Raw genomic sequence first — 22,335 nt, 5'->3', positions numbered from 1 at the left:
CGCGCAAACCCGGCTCGTGGCGCCAACTCCTGCCACCGACGAACCCGCCAAACGCGCCTCGGCTCCTCATTGGGCAATAGGCGAGCGCCACGCCGCGCCCTCTCTCTCTGATTGGGTGACAGAGAGGGGCAGGGCCTTCAGGCCACACCCGCCCGCCGGCAACTCACCGCGCGGCATCCGCTGCGAGTAGGGCGTGTCCGGCGTGGCGCCTGCGCACAAATCGCGCGGGGAGGCCGCAGCCGCCTCCCGGGCTGAGGTGGTGGCGTGATTGCGCATGCGTGATAGCCTGGTGAGGAGGGGGTGTAGGGGCTGAGGTGGCGGTGAGGGTCTTGGTATGGCCAGCAGCTCCAAGTCTTTCCTGGCCGATGCAGGCTACGGTGAGCAGGAGTTGGATGCCAACTCCGCCCTGATGGAGCTGGATAAAGGTGAGTCTAGGCGGGTTCGGGACTGCCGCTGGCCTGGGGAGTGAGGCTGGCGTTGGTGCCGGCTCTCTGCCGGCTGCCGCGCTATAGGGGGCGGTCCCGTCCTTCGGTCCGTAGCAGCTAGGAGCTTTACCAAGGGTGGGGAGTGGAGGAAGGGCCTGGTTGTGAAGGAGCATCGTATCCGCAGCAATTATTGTTGTCTCGTTTAGGCCTCAGGTCTGGCAAGCTCGGGGAGCAGTGCGAAGCTGTCGTTCGTTTTCCCAGGCTCTTCCAGAAGTATCCTTTCCCTATTCTCATTAATTCAGCTTTCCTAAAGCTTGCTGACGTTTTCAGAGTAGGGTAAGTAGCAGCATCAGTTTATTTCTGTCTAGTCAAATCTCTGATCCGTAGTGGTGTGCTGTACCTTGGCGTGCTGCTGCAGTGGAACCTGGACAGTCGTGGGGTTTTTCTGCTTTCCAGATAATGCCACCGTGGTACCTAGTCCATTGAGGACAAGTTCTGCTTTATTGACGTTTGCTTTCCCTATCTTTAGTGGGCTTAAGTGGCTATAGGTGATCAATGACACAGTTCCTTTCCATCTGTTCTGAATAACCACCTCGTGATTGATTGCACCTGCTGGTGCAAATTCTGCTCCATAGGCATGTTCAGATTAATAATATATAGGTGAATGTTCATATATGCAAATTCTACCTCTGGGGAATTAAAATGAAAAAGCTTTTCTAAGTGTCTGATGTCCAAATGATTTGTTTGATAGAATTGGAGCTACTTTTTAATAGCTTATGAAGTTGTCTGTTGCTGTCGTGGAATCTTCGCTGTTGGCTCCAAGAAAGAAAATTCACTCACCTGGCAGTGGCAGTTAGACTTTTCTGTCTTAGTCCTGGGTATGCTTGTCTAGCAGGCATTTGCTTACATTCCTCACTGGAGTCAGCAGGTTCATTCTCCTGGAAATAGGCCTAAATTTGACACTGTCTGTAATAATAATTAAAAACTAATATTCGTCTTTTTTTTTTTTTTTAACTATACTATTCTACTTAAATAAACTGCATGGGCCTTCTCTTGTAATTTGCTTCTGGAAGTTTTTTTAAAATAATTTTGTGTTTAAAGTGCTTGAATTTTTATTATAGAATAGCCCGATAAAGAATTGTGTGTCTTCTACTAGAAACAACTTCCTGAGGCTCTGTGTACTGAAAGTTACTCAGCAAAGTGAAAAGCACTTGGAGAAGATCCTTAATGTGGATGAGTTTGTCAAAAGAGTTTTCTCAGTAATTCACAGTAATGATCCTGTTGCTCGGGCTATTACACTTCGGTATGTATTACGTAAACAAACTTAACTAATTTCAAATCTCTATCTAATTGTCAGTGTACTAGTCTGGAATAACAAAATCTGCAGCCACCATGAATGAGATCTTACTGTAAGATAAGATGTAAGAGGTGTCTTACATATTGCTCAGACATCTGTCTTTAAAGAGGGTGAACTATAAGGATCAGTGATCAGACAACAATGTTATTAACCATTTACGTTGATGAATATTTTCTGGGTTGCTCTGGGCAAAACAATTTACGGCGTTGGAATTCTGTGTACTTGAGAGGAAAAATGATTTTGTGTGCATAACCCAGACAGCAGCAGTATGCCATATGTCATATATTGCCTATGGTATATTTAGACTAGGACCAAAAGGAAAATGCTTCCTTGCCTGTCAAAATATTTTTTTTGTTGTAACCAAAATTTATTTGTGTGAACCTTGTTACACCTGCACCTATTTTCCTTGTCCTAGAAGTTGACTGCTTAGCCTCTCATCAGTTACTGACTTTTTACAGGGCTTGTTGTGATAGGAAAGGAGAGGCTGGATTGAAGATTGAGGAGGGCAGATTTGGACTAGATGTTATGAAGAAATTCTTTACAGTATGGGTGTTGAGGCATTGCAACAGGTTACCCAAGGAGGTCATGGATGCCCCTTCCCTGGAGGTGTTCAAGGCCAGGTTGGATAAGGCCTTCAGCAACCTGGTCTAGTGAAGGGTGTCCCTTCCAACCAAAACTATTGTATGTTTCTGTGATTTTTACTGATGTAATCCACGTAACAAAATTTGTTACCACTTAATTCTGTATCTACTTCTAGTGTGTTTCTGTAATGGATGTGAAAGAGCACATGTTTATATAACTGGACCTTTTACGTTTCTATTTGGTTTCATCTTGCTCGTGATCATTGTTCTTCCTGATTATGCTGTGATTTATTTCTATAGGATGTTGGGCAGCATGGCGTCTATTATTCCAGAAAGGAAGAATGCGCATCACAGTATTCGTCAGAGTTTGGATTCTCATGATAATGTGGAAGTTGAAGCTGCTATATTTGCTGCTGCCAATTTTTCTGCACAATCAAAGTGAGATGTAGTTGTATGGATTTTTTCAGTTCTTCATATTACAGAAAGTGGGAACTCTATTGACACTGGCATTCACAAACAGTAATATTTCCTTCTTCAGTGTTGTCATTTATAAATGTTTAATTATGTGCAATAACAGTATTTTAAAGAAATCTTGAATGCAAGTTTAACAGATTTTTTTTTTTTTGTCTAAATGGAAAGCTCAATAATATGGGAATACAAAGTTGAATAGAAGCTTTAATTGAGGAGTGTTATACAGAAATAATAGGGAACAAAAGATAGTGCTGCTTGTCACTTTGACACATTTGTGCAGAGGTTCCAAAATGACTTAGGTCTTGGCAAGCACTGTTGTGAACACAATGTTTGATGGTTCAGTTGCCTTTATAAAAAGTTTATTTTTCATTTCACTGAGTACTTTTTTTTTCTACAGGGATTTTGCTGCTGGAATATGTAATAAAATCAGTGAGATGATTCAAGGTACATATGTATATTGAATGATAAAAGGAAAAGCTCTAATTCATCTGAATTTTTATAATTCATTTTTATTATCTATACATAAATACTAGATATCAGAACACTGTTGCCCTTGTCCTCAAATAATTCCAATATTTAAATTAGCTAACCAGTCAGATAATGTCTGCCTCTTAAAATCTAACTTCTCAAAATGTGTTTGGTAAAGGCTAAATAAACTTACATAGACTGTCACAGGTTGCTTCAGACAAGTCAATGCGTTACCTGCAGTGAAGCCAGGACTAATCTTCTCAAAGAACCATGAAAGTGCTTGACACTGCTCTCATTATGCTGCTAACTAGTAGATGAGTTATTTGATGCTAATGCAGATATCTGCACAATCTGTGCTAAGCAGTAATAATAACGTGTTGTGTGCCAAAAACCAGTACAAAGGGACTAACAGTCTGCCTGTGCTTCTCTTGTTGCAGGTCTGGCCACACCTGTGGACTTGAAATTGAAGTTGATCCCTATTCTACAGCACATGCATCATGATGCTAGCCTGGCCTCCAGCTCCAGGCAGCTGCTTCAGCAGCTGGTAACATCATATCCCTCTACCAAGATGGTCATTGTTACTCTGCACACCTTTACTCTGCTTGCTGCTTCTTCTTTAGTTGATATTCCTAAACAGGTAATTCTTCCTAATTCATTCCTTCAACTTAAGGTACGGAGTATGTTTAAAACCCCTCAGATTCTAGCAGATGGATATGCTGGGATGGTTGCTCTTACATGCTGTAGAATACCTGAAAGCAGCTGCTGCTTTCATATATTTTGCCCTCTGGTCTCACTTCTGGATAACTCCATCAAACGTAGGAACCTTTCTGTGCAGCTCATAACTTGTCTTTCTTTAAATCAGATGGAATTGAAATCAGCTGGGATAAGCAACATTAGGAAAGCAAACACCCTGGTTTTTGCTAAAAACATTTCGTCTTACCTGTAGAACTTCACTTTTCGTTGCTGTATGTTCTCTTGGATTGTGGATGTGCCTTTTTCCTTCCTTCTGTGGAATCAAACAAGTACTTCAGTAGCATAAAATGCATTTAAAATTGTATTTCTTGAAGATGTGAGGAGTTTGAATGCGTTGCTATAGTTTGGGGCTATAAGCCAACTTGTGGGTAAGCTGTGACAGAAAAACAATGCTTTTATGTTCTGAAAATGCACTTTGTGCATTTGATTTCTATAGTAGATCTGAATATACTGACATTTGAGATTGGTCTAACTAATCCTCATCAAGTAGTCATGAAAAAATCCTTGCTTGCTTTCAATCCTGTACAGCTATGAAAGGCTGGTGTCTGTTCCTGTTAGACTAATAGCATTGATCTGTCTGAAATTCCTTTTTTGGTGTGGCTGATTACTGTGTTTTAGAGGATGGTTTCTGATAGTACTGAATCTAAGCCAAAACCAAAACAAAATTACAACACTTGATGTGTTGTTTGGGTTTTTTTTTTTTTTCGTTTATTTGTTTGGTTGTGTTTTTTGGGGTGGGTTGTTTTGGTGATTTGGTTTTTTGGGGGGGTTTGAGTTGTAGGGTTTTTGTTGGGTTGTTTTTTTTTTTTTAGTGCTAGTAATCATTGTGATTTAGGCTGTGTTTCTGCAACACAAAAAACAATGCTGCTTATAAGTGATGTGGACAGGGTAGGGGTGGAGAGCCAAATCATGGCTGTCATGGCCGTTCTTTTCCATGTGGTAGCTATTCCACCTCTGTAAATTTTCAGGATGTGTGGTTAAGTGTCACTTAATTTGAGATAAATGCTTCAAGGTGGGGGACAGGAGGGAGAGGTAAGGGTTGTTTTTGTTTATTTGGGGGTTTTGTAGTTGGTTTTGGCAAGTGCCAAGACATATGAGGGATATCTGTGGTGTTACCTGTTGGAACACAGATCATGCAGACATCTGAATTAGCAGCAAATGCCCAGAGTAAGATATTTTAGTTTTTTGGAGGACATTTTATGGTATTTTTGAGTGCTGAAATAGGTCTTGAGTATTTTCAGATATGCATGGTGTTGTAGAAAAGGGTATATGAACAAAGAGGGTGGGGTGGTAGAAGTCAGCTGTCAGATTGTTCTAGCTTGCCATGGCATCACAGCCTAACTAGGGGTTTTCTTTTCCATGTAGCAAGCATATAAGGCAAGTTAGTTTTGGGCCAGTATGATCTATTTCTCCACAAGTACTTTTGAAAAGACTATTTCTAGTGTCATCTCTTTTTCTAAACAAGGAATTTTCTTTGTTGCAGATCCAGCTTTTGTTGCAGTACTTGAAGAATGATCCGAGGAAGGCTGTGAAGAGACTCGCAATCCAAGATTTGAAGTTGTTGGCCAATAAGACACCACATACATGGAGCAGAGAAAATATTCAGGTTTATACATTTCTAAACTTTGTGTATAGTTGTAGAATGAGTTCCAGAAGAACAATTTGGAAGGTAAAGAAAGGAAGGACATACATCTCCATATCCTTAGGTTACTCTCCCCTTTCTTTGGATTAATTGCTAATTTTCAATAGTAATAGTAGCCTTGTGACTCCTGTTGTATGAATGAGACCCTAGAAGGTGTTTATAATGCATCTGTGTTATTTGGGGAAACAATTGTTATACTGTAGATAGTATTGCTGCTCTCTTTAAATGACATTTGCTTTTTTTTTCCTTGTCTTTGCTGTTTTCTGGCATAAATGACTAAAGAAAATAACTTCAGATTAGATTAATGGAAAAGTTACTGTTTCAAATATGCTCTGAATGGTGATCTAGCAGCACTATTAGGAGACATCACCCTTTATCAACCCTAATCATTTTATCTTCTTCTGTTTGTGCCATACTCATAAATGGATTAGGAAAATACTGCATGGCTATAAATGACAGATGTACTTAGAATTTAACCCTTACAAGAACATACACATGCCTGATAACACTAGTTGAGGTTTTTATTCATTCTGTTGAACTAATTCTGTGTTGTTTGTCTTTATTCAGTTACTGGATGTTATCATTCAGAGAGTGCCAAAGCTGAGGCAAAATATACTTACATTTTCCATTTGTCTCATAATGCTTTCTCTCATGTTGACTAAACAAAGCCTCTAAAAACAGTGAATGGCTAAATTGTGGACAGTGTTGGCAAGCCTAACAATTCTATGATTCTATGAATCTGAGAACAGTGTGTGTTTTAGAAGTTATTCCAATCTAGATGTTAACTAAGGCCTGATTAGATACAGTAAAAGGCACAGAAGTATGATAGGAGCTCTACTGTAAATGAGTTAAAGAATAAAATATGCTTTAAGATCTTTATCAAGAAACTTTATATTCTGTTGGACAGCAGGACTGTTGAAGGAAATGACACTTTGAAAGTCCTCTTCAGAGATGTATACTTACATAAACCTCTGCATATTATAAGGCAAAACAGTCAGGATACCTCTAACATTGGAAAACTGTCTTAAAATCTTTTGTGGTATTTGCAATATTTTTGCCACTCTTTAAGTTAATAAATGACTTGCACTTAGTGTTTCCTACATATAAGACCTGCTGTCAGTTTCCTGCAGGCCATGTCCTCAGTCTGCTAAAACAGATACTTTGGTACATGGCTTCTACCTTTCGATTTCAGTATTTTCTGTGGAAAAATCTTGACTAAAAACTTTTCATAGACAAGTGCAACTAAATGTTTAATACTCATGGGACTTATTTTCCCCTGTGCCTTCTTTCCTGCTTATGTGTAGGCGCTCTGTGAATCTGCTCTTCACACTCCTTATGACAGCTTGAAACTGGGCATGCTATCTGTTCTTTCCACATTATCGGGGACCATTGCCATTAAACAGTACTTCAGCAGTGCTCCAGGTAAGAAAAGTAGATTAGATAATTCTCTGGCGTGGGTTGGTGATCCACTGATAATCTAAACACTTTGAGGCATGTTCTTAAACCATATTTGAACTTTAGAACACTAGCCAAGAGGCTGTTTTCATCAGTGTTTTTATGTCAAAGATTTTGTTCTGGATTTTGTGGGTAATATGCTATATGAAAGAGTTTTTTTTAACCTTTGGATCTTAAGATTTTCTTCATAAAATGAGAATATGCAGTGCCTCTCAGAGGGCTGACCTGCATTCTTCTGAAGGTGCTTTGAAACCATGGACTTGCTTAGTTTTTGAGTAGCACAGAGACTTACTGATGTGAGAGGGCTGGTGTGTTACTCTGGCACAGTGAAGCTATGCCCCTCTGGTGGGAAAGGCCTGCTTCAGTACCAGCTGAACTTCTCTGCCTTCTGACTGTATTCTGGAGAAACAGAGCAGACATTTTGAAGTGACTCAAAGTATTTAGTTCTTAAAATGGTGATCTTACTGTTTTCTTTTTTTTTCCCTTCTTGTAATCCATACTGCTCTAATGAGTATTACAAGCCCACCTACATGGGCTGCAGAAATGGAGAAAAATAATATATCCTCTTCAATCAATGCTGGCATGTCTTAACATTAATATACTTGCTAGGTTTTTAAATAAGATAAGGTATTTCTTCAAGTCTCTGAAACATCAGTCCTTAGACCTAAATCATGTATGTCTAAATTATGTAGTGTTCAGGAGTGGAGGGAAAGCCTGTTTGTGAGTGGAGAAAAGAAAGATGTTTTCATCTTCTTCTTTAAACATATGGAAAAAAAACCCCGAAATAAGTATGTGTTTGTGAATTGTTTTATTTATTTATTTTTAATCCTTTCAGTTAAAAAGGTCTATGATGTAATTGTGGACTGTGCTGGTTTGTGTCCTATTTGCTTTGTCTTTGTTTAGGAATAGCAGCTGCGACTGCAAAGTCATTTGATTTGGTAAAACTAGCACAGGAGTGCTGTTACCATAATAACCGTGGCATTGCAGCTCATGGGGTGAGAATTCTGACTAATATATCATCCTCTTGTCAGGAAAAAGGTAAATGAAAGCAGGGACAAGGAAATGTGCTGTTGAAAGTTAAGTTTATGTACTTAACACATACTAACTGGTCTTGCCTGTGAACTTGTATGTAAATCTGTCTGACCCTTCAGGCTTTTTAGGGAGAATGGGAGCTATAACCTAGTAGAAAATATTCTGTATGATTTTATGAATGGTTGGGAAGATTGCATCTTTAATTTAGATAAAATTACTGGCCATAGTAGAATTCATAATACGCTTGCATTGCCTGTGCTACAAAACTAATGAATTGCTTGTCAACCTTTTGAAAATTCTTTGTGCAAAGTCTGTTGGCAAAAGAGTAGCAGGGCATTTAGAAGTCTTAGTCAAGAGATTTATGCACACTTTATCAATGCCACAGTTGGTGTGACTGCTGAATAGTTACATGGAATGGCAAATTGTTTCTGTCAAAATAAGGTAAGGCAAAAGTGCTGGGAAGATACTTATTTGTCATGACTCCAACACCAGTGCAAACGTTACACAAATTATGGTCAGAAAATATAACAGGAAACTGACTCTTTCTGTTTTCTTAGATCTTCTGCCTTTGGAGCAAGATGCAGTCTTTGGCTTAGAAGCTCTTCTTGTTCTTTGTAGTCAAGATGACAGTCCAGGAGCTCAGGCAACCTTAAAGGTGATGATGTTGTTGTCTTCCTGTAGCATAGCTGTATGTTGTAGTAATAACTTGTAGCTTCTCTTAGCTCTAGAGTAAGATGGCTATTATATGGGAGGAAAAAACCCCAACATTCCTCTGAGTAACTGCTGTATTAAAACGTGAATGTGATCACAGGATGGAGATAGCTCTGGAGGATGAAGAGAGTCTTGGAGAGAGCCTGCTTTTTGAAGATGGGAATGTTCACAATTACAACACTTATGAACTATTTTAATACTCCTACTTCATAAGCTGCTGCCAGTAGTTTTATAAAGTTATTTATCTGTAAATGCTGGTGATACCAGAAAGAACATTTGCATTTCTTGAATTTGTGATACATTTTTGTGCTGTGAGCTCAGAGACAGAGGCTTAAACTCTTAGAAAAATATGATTTGTAGAGTACATACTTTTGAAAATACCAAATCTATGTTTCTGCAGTCATACTTGCAGAAAACTGGCTTTTTAAAGTAGACATTGTGTTTATTTTGCCTGTTGGTTGTATGAATTGCAGATCACGTTAACTTGTCTGGTGAAGCTGGTCAAGTGCCGTCCTCACCTGAGCCAGTCAGTAGTTGAATGCCTGCTGACCCAGCTGCACAGTGCCCAGGATGCTGCTAGGATTCTCATGTGCCACTGCTTAGCAGCTATTGCTATGCAGCTGCCTGTGGTAGCAGATGGGATACTAGAAGACCTAATGGACCTGTATAAATTAATTGGACAGTCTGCTACAGATAAAAAACAGGAACTGCTGGTAAGACCTCCTGGTACATAGCTCATGATGGATAAAGTCTGTATGAAGTGCTGTGTATGGATTTTATTTAATAAGGCAGCTAAGCCATTTGGTTATGTCTAAGTTGATGTGCCAGGCTATACCCACTGTTACCATTCTTCTTTTAATAGTGTTCAGTGTCAAAATACTTCATAGATGGAGCTGAGCTGTGCAGCTCATTCCATGACATGTTCCAGCAGATGGCACTGCTTAGGCAAAGCTGTTGAAATCGTTGGGGTGTCTGTAAAACAATGGTTCTAGAAAAACAAAACAGTGGTTAGCTCAATTTATGTATGGTGCTCTGATGCACATGACTTGTAATATATTGTAAGAGATAAAAATGCCTTTATCACATCTGTTTGCAAATTAATTTGGATTTTAAGAAAAAGTACCTACTTCCTATTAATTTATTTGGAACAATTGAAATGTCTTTTAAAAGCCACAGTAAAGATTCTTTAAGCAAAAGTGACTTTCATTCCCAAGAAATACTTGAGTTGCTGTAACTACTTCACAGATTCTCAGTTAAAATGTATATGTAATTTTCTGTGTAATTTGGAGTCCAGAATCAAGCAGTTCATTTCTGGTAGTTTAGGACACAGAATTGCCTTTTTCAGTTTTTTTTCACTTGTTTTATTTAGTTCCTGAAATATAACCTCCTTCTTCACCCTGCCACTCTTCATTAGGTTTCTCTTGCCACGGTGATATTTGTTTCTAGTCAGAAAGCTTTATCTTCAGAAATCAAAACTGTTATCAAACAGCAGCTTGAGAATGCCTCTAATGGATGGACAGCATACAGGATAGCCAGGCAGGCTTCCAGAATGGTAAGTGAAAATACCTGGAGGAAGATGGTTTGGTGTGGCTGGGAGGATGCTAGTGATTTCTTTGAGCTGAAGGAAGAAAGTAAGGAAAATGACAGGACTTGAGAGGAGGAAGTGAATAGGGGGCACAAAAAAATTATTTTCCCCTCTTAATTCCCACTGATTCAAATATATTCAACTTATGGCAGTCATCTGGATGTTTTTTCACTTGTCTTTTTGAAGTATTTGAGAAGTAATGACCTAATACCTAACTTGAGCAGATGCTTAGTCTGTGTTGCCTAGCTGTACTTGATTTGTGGTGTCATCCTGATGCATGCTGCTGCTTTTTCAATGTGAACAAAGGAAGAAAAAGATACTGTTTGCCCCTTCTCTTCAGTAAGTCCTTGGTTTCTCTTCAGAAAGTCACAGCTGGGGTTACAATTATGTAGGAACTCTAGAATGGAGATGCTGCAGTAAATTTTGGTGTTTTTTTCTCTTCATCTTGTATTTTCCTATATACAAGTAAGTACTATACTTTATGTAGGTAAATATTTACATAATATGAACATTTGTGCTTTTATTCATTGTTAGGATTGTCAAGATAAAATGATTAGAAGAAGTTTCAGTCTTTCTATGTTTAAGAGTAGGGGTTACTGTTCTCTTTGTTGGCTTCTATGAAACAAATACAACTGCCTTCTTTCATGCCTCCTCTTAGAAATGTTCTTGTCATTACAGGGCAACCATGACATGGCCAGAGAACTGTATCAAAGTCTGGTGACTCAGGTGGCTTCAGAACACTTCTACTTCTGGCTGAACAGCTTGAAGGAGTTCTCCCATGCAGAACAGTGCCTGACAGGTTTGCAGGAGGACAACTACAGCACAGCACTTTCTTGCATTGCAGAAGCTCTGAAATCCTATCACAAAGGAATAGCGTCACTGACGGTTAGCACGGATCCACTTTAGTTGGTGATGTTTCTGTGTAGTGTACCAGGGCTGTTTGGTTTCTGCCCTTAAACCTCTGAAAAGTTTTTAAATGTCTGACATCTGCTAGACTGTTTTAGGAAGAAATGCACAAAAGAGCAAGTTGTAACAAACTGCATCTTTAGAGGTCCTGTAATTCAGCTAAGTAAGATTAGATTTCTCTTTTTCTCCCCCACCCCTCACTTCCTGCCTTGATCAAATCATGTGACAAATCTTTTTTGAAATTACAGTACTTGTAATTTTCCACTCCTTGTTTTGGCTGAAAAAATACTATTGTAATATTCAACCCTGGGAATTTGTCTAAGTTGGCTGCTAACTTGTAATACGGAGAAGAACTTAATTTTCTTCCTTCCTCCTGCTGAGTTCTTGTTGCCTTGTATTTGACAACACAATCCTATGGAATCCTAACAGCAAGGCAACATCAAGATAGTAAGAGGAGGTAAAATAATTCAATCTTATCAGACTGACATAATTCAGATAATATCTGCTTTTATGCAGATATGTTCTCCCCTCTGAACTGCAAATAGCAGGAAGCTGTATGATGTCTGTGAACATAAAAAAATGAGTATGGACTTTTCAGTTCTTCAGGTGAAATTGCTTCTTAGCAAAAGATGATCCAACCTACAAAAAATACTTTCACATTGTAGTTTCTGTGATGAAATCTTTACATAATTCTGTATGTCTTTTGAAGGAAAATACTTTTTTTTCCAATTACTGGAACTGTCCAGTGTTGTGATGATTTGGATACAGTTTAATAAACTGTCCCTGGATAAGCAGGAAGGGTGTAAATTGTACACCTTTGTCCTCTAAGAGATCTGTATCATCTTGAAGTATTTCTTTAATTTGTTGGCTGCGTGAATAAGACTTTTACTTCAACATTTCAAGATTTCTCTAACATCTAGAAGTTGAGAGGGGGACCTCATTTAACTGAATGCTAATATTTCACACAGGCAGGAGAGTAACTTGCTTAAATAAGTCATTCTGTGATTCAGTAATTTAATTAGCCTTTCCTTAGAGTTTTGTTTTGGTTTGTGTTTTTTTTTTTCTGATGAAGAATTCCTGTCTTCATATCCTCTCCTGACTTTTCTTCCTGTGTTGCACATAGCACTTTTCTGGGTGTGATACCTACCTTGTTGGGTTGTGGTCCAGAGGACTAAGTACAGGTTTTGAAGGGCTAGGGAAGAGGAAACTATTTTGTATTGCTGGCTGTTGCTGACTTGTTGCATCACTCTGGACAAATTCATATCCATACTTGAGTGTATCAGTTGTTAAAGGAGCTACTCCCTCCTTGCATCCACAGAATGCAGCATCTCAAAGGGGAGTAAAGTGCCATAAAGTGGCAGTCTTAACTGATGAAGCCTTCTGCTGTCTTTTCCCTCTGGTTTAAGCTTTACTGTTGCTGCTGTTTCACTGTAGATCATGGCTCAGCACTCTTGGTGCTGCAGGCTATTAGTGTGTATGACGAGCCCTGGGTAGCTGTCTATTTTGTAGGTAGAAGACACTGTGCCAGTAAATCTGCTACAGGTGTTTGGTCAGCCCAGTTTAGCGATGGTTCAGTGTCTGATCTTGTCAGAAAATTTCCCAATTCCTTTGTAATATGCATACAACTGTTTATCTTGCATTGCTGTATGCCAAATGCTCTTTCATTTGCTGTTTTAAATGCTCAAAATTCCTGCTGCTTTATGAATGTCAGGTGAGAGAAGAAGGGCAGGAACTTGTCGTAGACTGTTGGCCACAAACCTCATCTGTCTTGCTGTGTAATTGCTTACATAGCTAACAAAGATTTTGAATAGAATCTGCTTGTTCTGGCACAGGATAGGCATCTCCTTGGAAGCCTTTGCACATGTTTTCCACTGTAGGTAACCTAGAGAAGAATACAGAACTTAAACAAAGCACTAATAAAACCATTGGTTAAGTAGCACTAAGTCCAAATGTGTTGATAATGGGTGATGTTTGAAGAACTTCGCTGAGCCAAAAACCTCTTAATTGTAACTCATTTATTGCTGATGGCTATATGGGTAGCAGATAAAGTAAATTCCAGTGTTAATGAGACAAGCTTGTATTTCAGTTTAAAAGAGTTGAGTCAGTTTGTTCTACTAAAAGTGTCTGCATTTTCTGATAATAGTGGTACTTTCTATAAAAGCATGTAGTCTCTGTAGTAGACCAGTTACAGTACTGTGACATCTCTTCCACAGAGGGTTTTCTGGAACCCTTGCTGAATAAACCAAACTATTTCAGTTCAAAAGGGACATGTTTATGTCCTTGAAGAAGGGAAAGCAAAGTGGAACTGAATAAATAGCTTAAGTGATGAAAGAGTCTTATTTCTTGGGCTGAAATCTAGCTCAGTGGTTTAAAGTGGTTGCAGTTCGCTGATGTTTCCTCACTTTAATCAATAGTGGGCCAGTTATCAGATGATAGGATTTGTTGTGACAAACTGATTTGCTGCTTTCCTACTGTCAGAGAAATGGTTTGCAGTAGGGTTTTGGGATGGGTTATAACTTCTTGCTTCCAGAAGTGACTTTTTGTGTTGAGGAATAAGTAGCTTTGGGGGAGGGCGTGCATGAGTTTAACATGTTTCTGTTCCCTGAGTAAGAGGAAAGTCCTAGTGCTTTGTTTTGCAGATGGCTTCCACCCCAAAAACAAAAAAATTGTACTCTCATTAATCCAAGTGTGTAAGAAAAATAAGTAGTGGATTTTTGGCTTAAATAGTATCAACTCTTGAGTATAGCAGTTCATCCCCTCGTGGGTGTCCTAAGCTGTCACAGATGCTTCTACTAGTCAGATAAGCTCTTAGGGAGCAATGTTTCACAGAGCGATACTTTCTCAACAGCAGCAGTCTACCCTCTTGGAGTTCTGTTACTTACTGTTCTTAGTTATAACTGAGCTGTGTCTCTGCATTCATCGAGTGGTTCAGTGCCTTCCTAATGCTTCTGTCTGTTTCACTATTTAAAAAAAACAATCAAAGGCTATAACCCCTTCCTCTTGGTGCCAGTAACTTTAGCCAATTCTTGTTCTTCTGGTTGATGCAGGGAATCACTTTTTCAGTCCTTTGTGTTTGTGCCATAGGTTGAGTTTTAATCTGCTGCTATTCGTACCATCCTGCCTCAAGCCATCTTCAAATGAAAGTGCTGGCTGCAGTGAAGGATTATGGGGCTTCAGCCTGTAGCATGAGAAGTTTCCTGTTGTTGTTGCTTCTTTTGGTTTCTGGGGGTTTTGGGTGTTGGTTCTCTTCTGCTGAGATGGCAGCAGGACAGGGAGGGATGGGGGAGTAGCATCCTGGCTTGGGTTTTTAGCTTGCTTGCTTCTGCTTGCTGCTGCTTTCTGCTGTGCTTTTTCTGCAGATATGCTAAGGTAATTGTGCCTTGTCATTACCTCATTTATTCAATAAACTCTTAACTCTGTTCTCAACCTGAAGTTTTTTTGTGTTACTTTTCCCTCACTTCTGTGTTGTAGGGAAAAGGCTGTGTTAAACTAACACAGTTTGCTTTACAATTCAGTATGCTTTCTTTTATGGTAAGGACTGTCTGGGCTCATGTTATTTGAAGCCTAATGGCTAGAGCTTGAAAAAAGAGCAAGCAGGTGCCCGAACAGAATTGTAACAGCTAAGTTATGTTTCTTACAAGAGGGTTAGGCTTGAAATGCAGCTTAGAAATTTCCTAACTTCTGAGTTGTTTTTATTCAGTGTGGTTTAAACTGAACAAATCTGTTAAATGCAGTTTTAAAAAAGCAGGGGTTTGGAATTGAAGGATTCAGTTGTCTGAGATAATTCAGTGATATTGCAAGGTTATTTTGTCATGATTGCTTTTGACTTAGGTTGCCAACGTTCCTATTGCTGTGTTTCAGGCTGCTAGTACGCCACTTAATCCTCTGAGCTTTCAGTGTGGATTTGTGAAACTCAGGATTGACCTTCTGCAAGCTTTTTCTCAACTTCTTTGTACCTGCAACAGCCTGAAAACAAGTCCACCACCAGCTATTGCCACAACAATTGCTATGACATCAGGAAATGATCTCCAGAGGTGTGGGCGCATCTCGAACCAGGCATGTGTTTTTAACTCTCTTTTGCAGTTAGGTTTATGACTCTGGTAGGAATTTTGCTTCTCAGCAAACATCTGATGAAAGCAATGGAAAGTGGTAGTGAAGAGTTTTGTTAAATAGTGGAGCTTAGTTTTCACCTGTAGCTATAAAAATGTCTGCCTGCAGCAGGCAGTATTGTAAAGTTGAGCACGTACACATGTTTTCCTACACATTCACACACAGCTTCCAAGGATATGCATGTAGTAAGCCACTCAGTACACTCCAACTTGCAACAAGACCTTTCACACCTTGTTTTGAAACACTTCAGATACTGTGGTTACACTACAGAAGCATACATACTTTAGGACTGTACTGTGACTCCCTTTTGGTGAGTGTCGGTGACTGAATTGCTACTGTACAGTGATGTACAGTGCATGTAGTCTGAAATAATGAATCAGTAGGTAGTCTTTGCAAGAGAGCACTTTGATTTATCAGCAGGGGATGAGGGAGATGGTTGGTGGTTGTTTTCGTGGGGTTTTTGTTTGTTTGTTTTTAACCCTAGGAGGGTATGTTGATGCTGGGTTACAGGAAAAATATCTGTTTAATGTGTGGGTGATAGTCTATCTCGAGTGATTTTTTTTTTGTTTGTTTGTTTTTTTTTAAATCTGTGTGAAGAAATGAGAACTTCATCTGTTTTGCCAGGCTGTTGTCTTGCTCCTTTGGTGCTGCATGTTGCAGCGTAGGGGTTTTGTGGATGTGTGGGGTTGTTTGGTTTTGGTCTGGTTTGACTAGAGATGTTGTCTCTGTAGATGAAGCACTCAATGGAGGAATTTCGAAACCTGGCTACACGGTATGCTGATCTGTATCAATCATCTTTTGATGCAGACTCAGCAACTCTAAGGAATGTAGAACTGTATCCTTTGAAAATTTAAGAATTTGCCCACTTTCCTTCCTGTGTGGACAGCATGAAGTTTAATGATCCTTTTTTCTATGAACACTGGTACAAAGACATTTCTGAGCAATTACCAGCATAAATTAGGTACCGAACGCTTAAAAGGTTTTTGGAAGGAAACACTGCCATAACATAAAAACTGCAACAGCATAAAACTTGAGATTTTCATAGTTCTGTGTTTACTAAGGGATTAACTGTAGAATTGCTTCCCAAAAGCTAGAGGAAAACAGGTTGGTTTAGGTGCCAAGTTTGTCATCTCTGAACTCCTTAGTTATTAATAACAGACAACAGCAGAGCTGCCTGTTGATTTCACATGCAATTGAAGCTCTGATTTTGGATCCAGAATCTGCAAAGTAGGTTTGATAGTTAACTTTCTACTCCTTTGTTATTTATTACTAAATCCTTGGGGATTCCAGGAGAGGAATTCGAAGAATGTTAAGAAGGTTTCTCAGTAGACCTTTCTATTTCTACTCTGGGCAGACTTGAGGGCCTGTTGCTGCTGTGCTATACCTGTTAGGCTAGGGACAGTGATTCAGGTTTTAGATTTTTACACTGGTTTTACTCTTGAGACTACTATACTGGCGTTACTGTAAACAGACTTGCATTAAAATAAAAACTTTTAATTTCTTCAGCCATCTAGTTTAACTTGTGCCATTGTGTGCTAGCTTGTGTACCTATTGTTTGCCACTTGTAAGCACACAATAGTTCCCTTCAGAGTCATGAAAATTGATGCACTAAATTAGTGTACGTGTCTAAATGTAAATCCATTACTTCTGATTCTTCTTTTAACAATGAAAATTACATTGAAGTATCTATGAATTGAACCACTCTTTAAAAGTTCCCAGGCTGAGATTAAATGTGAATAAGCATCTTCTTAAATGTGATTTTTATAAATGTAAATAGAAATGAACATCTTAAGTGACTGTGCTACTCATGAATTAAGCATTGCTTCAAAGATGCATTAATTGTACTTGTGAAAAAACATGAAGCTGTGGACTTCAAAATGTTAAATGTGCAGGTGATGGAATTGTATTCAAAGCACAAGATTATAAACTTCCAGATTTAGTCTTAACTCTGGGATTCTTGCTTTAACTTGAGTTGTAAGACTTCTAAAAACATTAAACACTGCAGGCTTAAATTAAAGCTAGAGGGGTTAAGCATGCTGAGTCTGTTAGATCTGCTTCAAGTGAGAGGGTGGGGACAGAAAGTGGTGGATAACCTGTAGCTTTTATGCAGAGGGTTTAAATGCAAAGGGCAAGTCTTATAGCAGAAAATTAATAAAGATACAGAGTATATGGCTTGAAAGACATAGTTTATTTTTCTTAATGGATTTCAAGTTGTAACAGAGGGTGGTCTCTTTGGGCCTGTTTGGGAGTAAGCCTTCAGGAGTACAATGAGAAATTTTTATTTTTCAGTTTCCAGGAATATAGCTCAAATGGAACAGCACATGTTGAGAGTGAATATGAAAGAAGAATGATGTCTGTTTTTAATCATGTACTGGAAGAAGTAGAATCTCTCAACAGGAAGTATACTCCGGTGTCTTACTTGGTAAGTAACAGTTTTAGATGTATATTCTGTAGGCAAAGGTCTACAAACTTGACAACTCTGTATGTCTGTGGTGGTCAAGAAACTGAAGAGCACACTTGTTTAATTAACATAACCTCTTAATTACAAGTGTTCTCTAGGGAGACTCACTGCTTCAACAATACTTCAAAAAAGTTTTCCTAAGACATCTGTAACCTTATTAGTCTGATAAACATCTATTGAGGAATTCTGATACTAAGAATATAGCAGATATTGATAAGATACCTAAAAGTAATGTTAAGTCTGTTGGTTTTCTTGCCCCTCTCACATTCAAATACTGCACTGTCACCTTTGTTCATGCTGCTACCATGAAAGAATTTTTTCTTCTACCATGCACAGTGCTAGAAGGTCTAGCACTAACCTAGCTTTGATCACTGAGCTGTTGGCAATTAGTGCTGTGCTTTGTGAGTATAGCGTTTCTTTTATCAGTGCAGGTCATCAGGGAACACAATGTAAACTGTACTGAATGCAGTGAGCTGATAACCTGCTCCTTTACAAGGCTACTGTGCTCTTGTCTTTTACTGTTAGTGAACATCATAAAGCTGAAATTTATGTTGATGGGAACAAAGTAATTAGTCATGGCTGGCATTTTGTTTGCCTTGCTTCTATATGTAGCAGATTTTATGATTCCAAATAGAATAGAAAATGAGTTGTGTAAAAGGTATCAAAGGTAAATGCTGCAAACTTAGTTGTCACTCACTCCATAGCAATGCAGCTATGAGCATGAGCTGGAAGGATGCTGTAGTGCAGTGGGAAAAGGAGGAGTAAACAAGAGGATTAAAATATAATTATTGCACAACATTAAGTTGTGATACATGCCACTCTTGTCTGCATGAAGGAGAGTTTGTGTGAGGGTTTTGTATATGAGTTTCAAGCATATCTTGCTCTGCCGACTCTCGCACTAGGACTGAAATTACTTGGATGGGTTTTTTGTCATCTTTGTTCTTTCCAGATCAGAATACCTTTTTTTAATATAAGGCAGAAAGTGGTTACTGTCATCACAGTGACTGTTATCCTATGATTGTATCGATGTATTTCTGGACTTCTATTGGGAATTACTGCAATTTTAGTACCTTGAGTGCATGTCTTTTTCCTGTGCTTTGAATGATACATATTGTTTTGGTTTTGTTTATTACAGCATACAGCTTGTCTGTGCAATGCTGTCATAGCATTGTTGAAGGTACCTCTTTCATTTCAAAGATACTTTTTTCAAAAGCTGCAGTCTACAAGTATTAAGGTAAGTACTGCTCAAATGTGGCCTATAATTTCTCATAAAGACCTTATAAAGATAAAAGTCATACTGAAGGCAGAGAATTTCAGCCTTTTGCATGAAGGTCCTTAACTGCAAATAACATTTGAGTTTATCCATTAGGAATAACGTGACATGTACACAATCATTAAGTCAAAGTATGATGGTTCTTAGGCAAGTAAGATTCAGTTCTTTGATTGTCAAGTACTGGGAATGCAGCTTTTATAAATTCGTGATTTTATTTTTTTTCCCTTTTAAAAAGCATTTGTTATTGTGGAAGAAAGTAGCTATATTTGTCAGCTGACTGAGTAAGAATGGTGGTATGTGCAATGTAGTGCTTTGCTTTTTTTTCCTCATGTGCTCCTTTTATCTGGGAAAACTCAAAACCTTAAGATTTTAAATATTTGTTCTTACTGCATTTTATTTCTTTGTTCACCTTAATACTTGTGTCTATTTTATAGAAGATTTTTCCACTTCTTTTGCAGTACAATTAACAAAACTGATACAAAGACCATATTTCAATATCTGAAGGAGGACCTACAGGAAGGCTGGGGAAGGACCGTTTAGAAGGGCTTGTAGCAGTAAGATAAGGGGCAATGGTTTTAAACTGGAGCAGGGTTTAGGTTAGGCATAAGGAAGAAGTTCTTCACAATGAGAGTGGCAAAATACTGAATCAGACTTATGTGGCCCTGGGTAGCCTGATCCAGTTGGAGGTGTCCCTGCTCACTGTGGGGGGCTTGGACAAGAGGATCTTTGAGGGTCTCTTCCAGTCCAATGCAATCTGTGAATCTGTAAATAAATTCTGTGTTTGTATTCACCAAGCCTTTCCTTGGAAAATTTTCTGTAAGACGGGATTCTGTTTCATAATTGCATCGTTTCCTTTTTTTGGTGGCATAAAATTACATTTTGTTCTGTTTTCTTGTGTTTCAGCTTGCTCTGTCCCCATCCCCAAGGAACCCAGCAGAACCTATTGCAGTACAGAACAATCAGCAATTGGCCCTAAAGGTAGAAGGAGTGGTTCAGCATGGATCTAAACCAGGCCTCTTCCGTAAAATCCAATCTGTCTGTCTAAATGTCTCTTCAGTGCTGCAGAGCAAATCTGGACAAGATTATAAGGTATGGAAGGAATAGAGCCAGGAGGGGTCTTAAGCGGTCTTGCTGTATTTTTCTGCTCTTTTTTTTGGCTCTGGATAACAGAATTTTCTGTTTGAAATGAATGGGTAATCCTGACACTCTTGACATTCAAGCACTGACCCGAGCCAGGTATACTGCATAGAAGGCAACTGGGACTTTTAAGTCTACAGCATGGTGATACCTATTTAACAATAACTTTTCTTCCAATCAAGAGAGACTTTGTGATGTTCTGAACAAGCCTTTATGAATCTGCTTGTGATCAGGAAAATTCAACCTAAATATATATCATATGAAACTCCATTGGGGGGGAAAAAAAGGCAGGAGCAGATTATTCTCTACCACATAGTCTAGAATTTCTTTATCCTTATTTTAAGGGTGAGGTTTGTGCTGGGGATCTTGTTTCTGGAAATTGGGAGGGCAGGCTGTCCAAATTAAATAGCAGCTGGGGGGATAGATATATTATTGAACTGAAGTCAGTAGTTTTATCGAAGATTGCATGTTGTTTGGTGGGGTTTTTTTCAGGGTGGGAAAGGGGAAAAAAAAAAAGCCAGTTGCTTCTACAAGAACAACAGGACTAGGAAGTGTGTAATGTTTGTCTCACTCATATTACTCTGGAAAACTGGAACCTCAGGGAGAAAAAGACTTAACTGCCTTGCTTTGTGAATAGTTGATAAAAAGCAACTCTTTCATTGAAGAAGCATGTGAAGCTGGCTCAAACATGCTTATGCACAGGTTTAGAACTGAGGACAAATATTTTTCTTCTTGAAACAGAGAGCAGAAAACTTATTTTAACAGGTTATATAAGATGGCATTTTAACCTTCCATGTATTCTCAGATTCCCATTGACAACATGACCAATGAAATGGAGCAGAGAGTGGAACCACATAACGACTACTTCAGCACTCAGTTTCTGTTGAACTGTGTGATACTTGGCACCCACAACATCACAGTAGAGTCCTCTGTGATAGATTCAAATGGTATTGTCTGGAAAACTGGGCCTAAAACAACTATTTTTGTTAAATCTCTTGAAGATCCATACTCCCAGCAGGTTCGTCTTCAGCAACAGCAAGGACAGCCACCATCACAGCAGCAACAGCAGAGAACAGCATATTCACGGTTTTAATTCCCAGAAGTGACTTTATCTTGATCAATGGTGTTACAGTTTTTCTTGGAAACCTTTTTCTGAAAGACCTACGACTTCAGCCTTCTCCTAGAGAGTCCCAGGTGCCAGTTTGAGTTTTAAATTACCTGGCAGAGGCAACTGTTAAAATTTGGAATTGTGTTTTTAATAGAAGAACTTCTACCTGATCGCTTCTGTTTACAAACCTGTTGCAGCAAGCTCTACAAACTTTGTTGGCAGAGGACCCTAAGACCTCTCTAACTAGTACATTCTGTGCTTTCTTTTTGTTGAAGCACATGGTTTTTAATGCTAGACTTACTGGACATTGGTAAATATTTTAACTAGTTAGGCAGAACTGAGTGTAACACCAACTCTGTGTCTTTTAATGTGAAGGTTTTGACAGGAATATCCAGAGCCTTTTTTGTTTGGTTGGTATTTTATTTGACATTTTAATAGCAACTAACAGCATTTAGCTGGGTTGTCTGTATTGCTACAATTCACCAGCACTATTTAATGCATGCAACTGAAAGAAAAGAAAGTTACACTTCATTTCTCATACCCACTTATTGTAGAAGGAGGAGGTTGCTCCAGGGAGTCTTGCAAGATGCAGAGTTTTGCGGGTAGGAACAACAACTTGTTCTTGGATGATGTAGAAAAGATTACTATGTTGTTTTTAAGTCCTAGTGTATCTGTATTTTGGAAGGCTTTGGTTTTGGGTTTCTGTTGTTTGTTTTAAGAGGAAGATTAACTTGCAAGTTGTCATTTGTTGTAAGTGCCTTTTTTTTAAAAAAAAAAAAAAAGGGAATTTTATTTACCAAAGCTGTGTAGTCTTGTGTACTCTGTGACCAATTTAGTAATTTTAATCGTTACTTTTACTT

General features: G+C 38.8%; 1 protein-coding gene across 4 annotated transcripts; it reads left to right on the top strand.

Annotated features, from left to right (window-relative positions):
• The first annotated feature begins 334 nt into the window (after positions 1 to 334).
• INTS7 (integrator complex subunit 7) lies at positions 335 to 21,508 on the top strand. Of its 4 annotated transcripts, none has more exons than XM_054395356.1 (20): positions 335 to 425; positions 632 to 761; positions 1,582 to 1,728; positions 2,664 to 2,801; positions 3,232 to 3,278; positions 3,740 to 3,939; positions 5,539 to 5,661; positions 7,002 to 7,128; positions 8,065 to 8,190; positions 8,742 to 8,839; positions 9,369 to 9,608; positions 10,310 to 10,447; positions 11,159 to 11,365; positions 15,248 to 15,442; positions 16,228 to 16,331; positions 16,655 to 16,723; positions 17,786 to 17,876; positions 19,093 to 19,191; positions 20,134 to 20,319; positions 21,173 to 21,508. In XM_054395356.1, exons 1-20 carry the CDS (start codon positions 335 to 337, stop codon positions 21,458 to 21,460), a joined length of 2,844 nt encoding a protein of 947 aa, XP_054251331.1. In that variant the 3' UTR covers positions 21,461 to 21,508. The 4 variants fall into 4 exon arrangements, with proteins under 4 accessions (XP_054251331.1, XP_054251338.1, XP_054251322.1 ...); XM_054395363.1 differs by having other exon boundaries at positions 17,786 to 17,918; positions 19,135 to 19,191; XM_054395347.1 differs by having other exon boundaries at positions 17,786 to 17,918.
• The last annotated feature ends 827 nt before the right edge of the window (positions 21,509 to 22,335 follow it).

This window comes from Indicator indicator, chromosome 2 (assembly GCF_027791375.1).
Source record: "Indicator indicator isolate 239-I01 chromosome 2, UM_Iind_1.1, whole genome shotgun sequence".
Classification (NCBI taxonomy): Eukaryota; Metazoa; Chordata; class Aves; order Piciformes; family Indicatoridae; genus Indicator; species Indicator indicator.
Note: the sequence above shows the minus strand (reverse complement) of the source record. Positions and strands in the feature narration are given on the sequence as shown.

What these genes read in the sequence shown, in the direction of transcription:
- INTS7 (XM_054395347.1), top strand. Translation starts at nt 335, where the DNA reads ATGGCCAGCAGCTCCAAGTCTTTCCTGGCCGATGCAGGCTACGGTGAG. An exon ending in ATAAAAAACAGGAACTGCTG is followed by an intron (nt 9,609 to 10,309) that starts GTAAGACCTCCT and finishes ACTCTTCATTAG; the next exon opens with GTTTCTCTTGCCACGGTGAT. An exon ending in AATCTGGACAAGATTATAAG is followed by an intron (nt 20,320 to 21,172) that starts GTATGGAAGGAA and finishes ATGTATTCTCAG; the next exon opens with ATTCCCATTGACAACATGAC.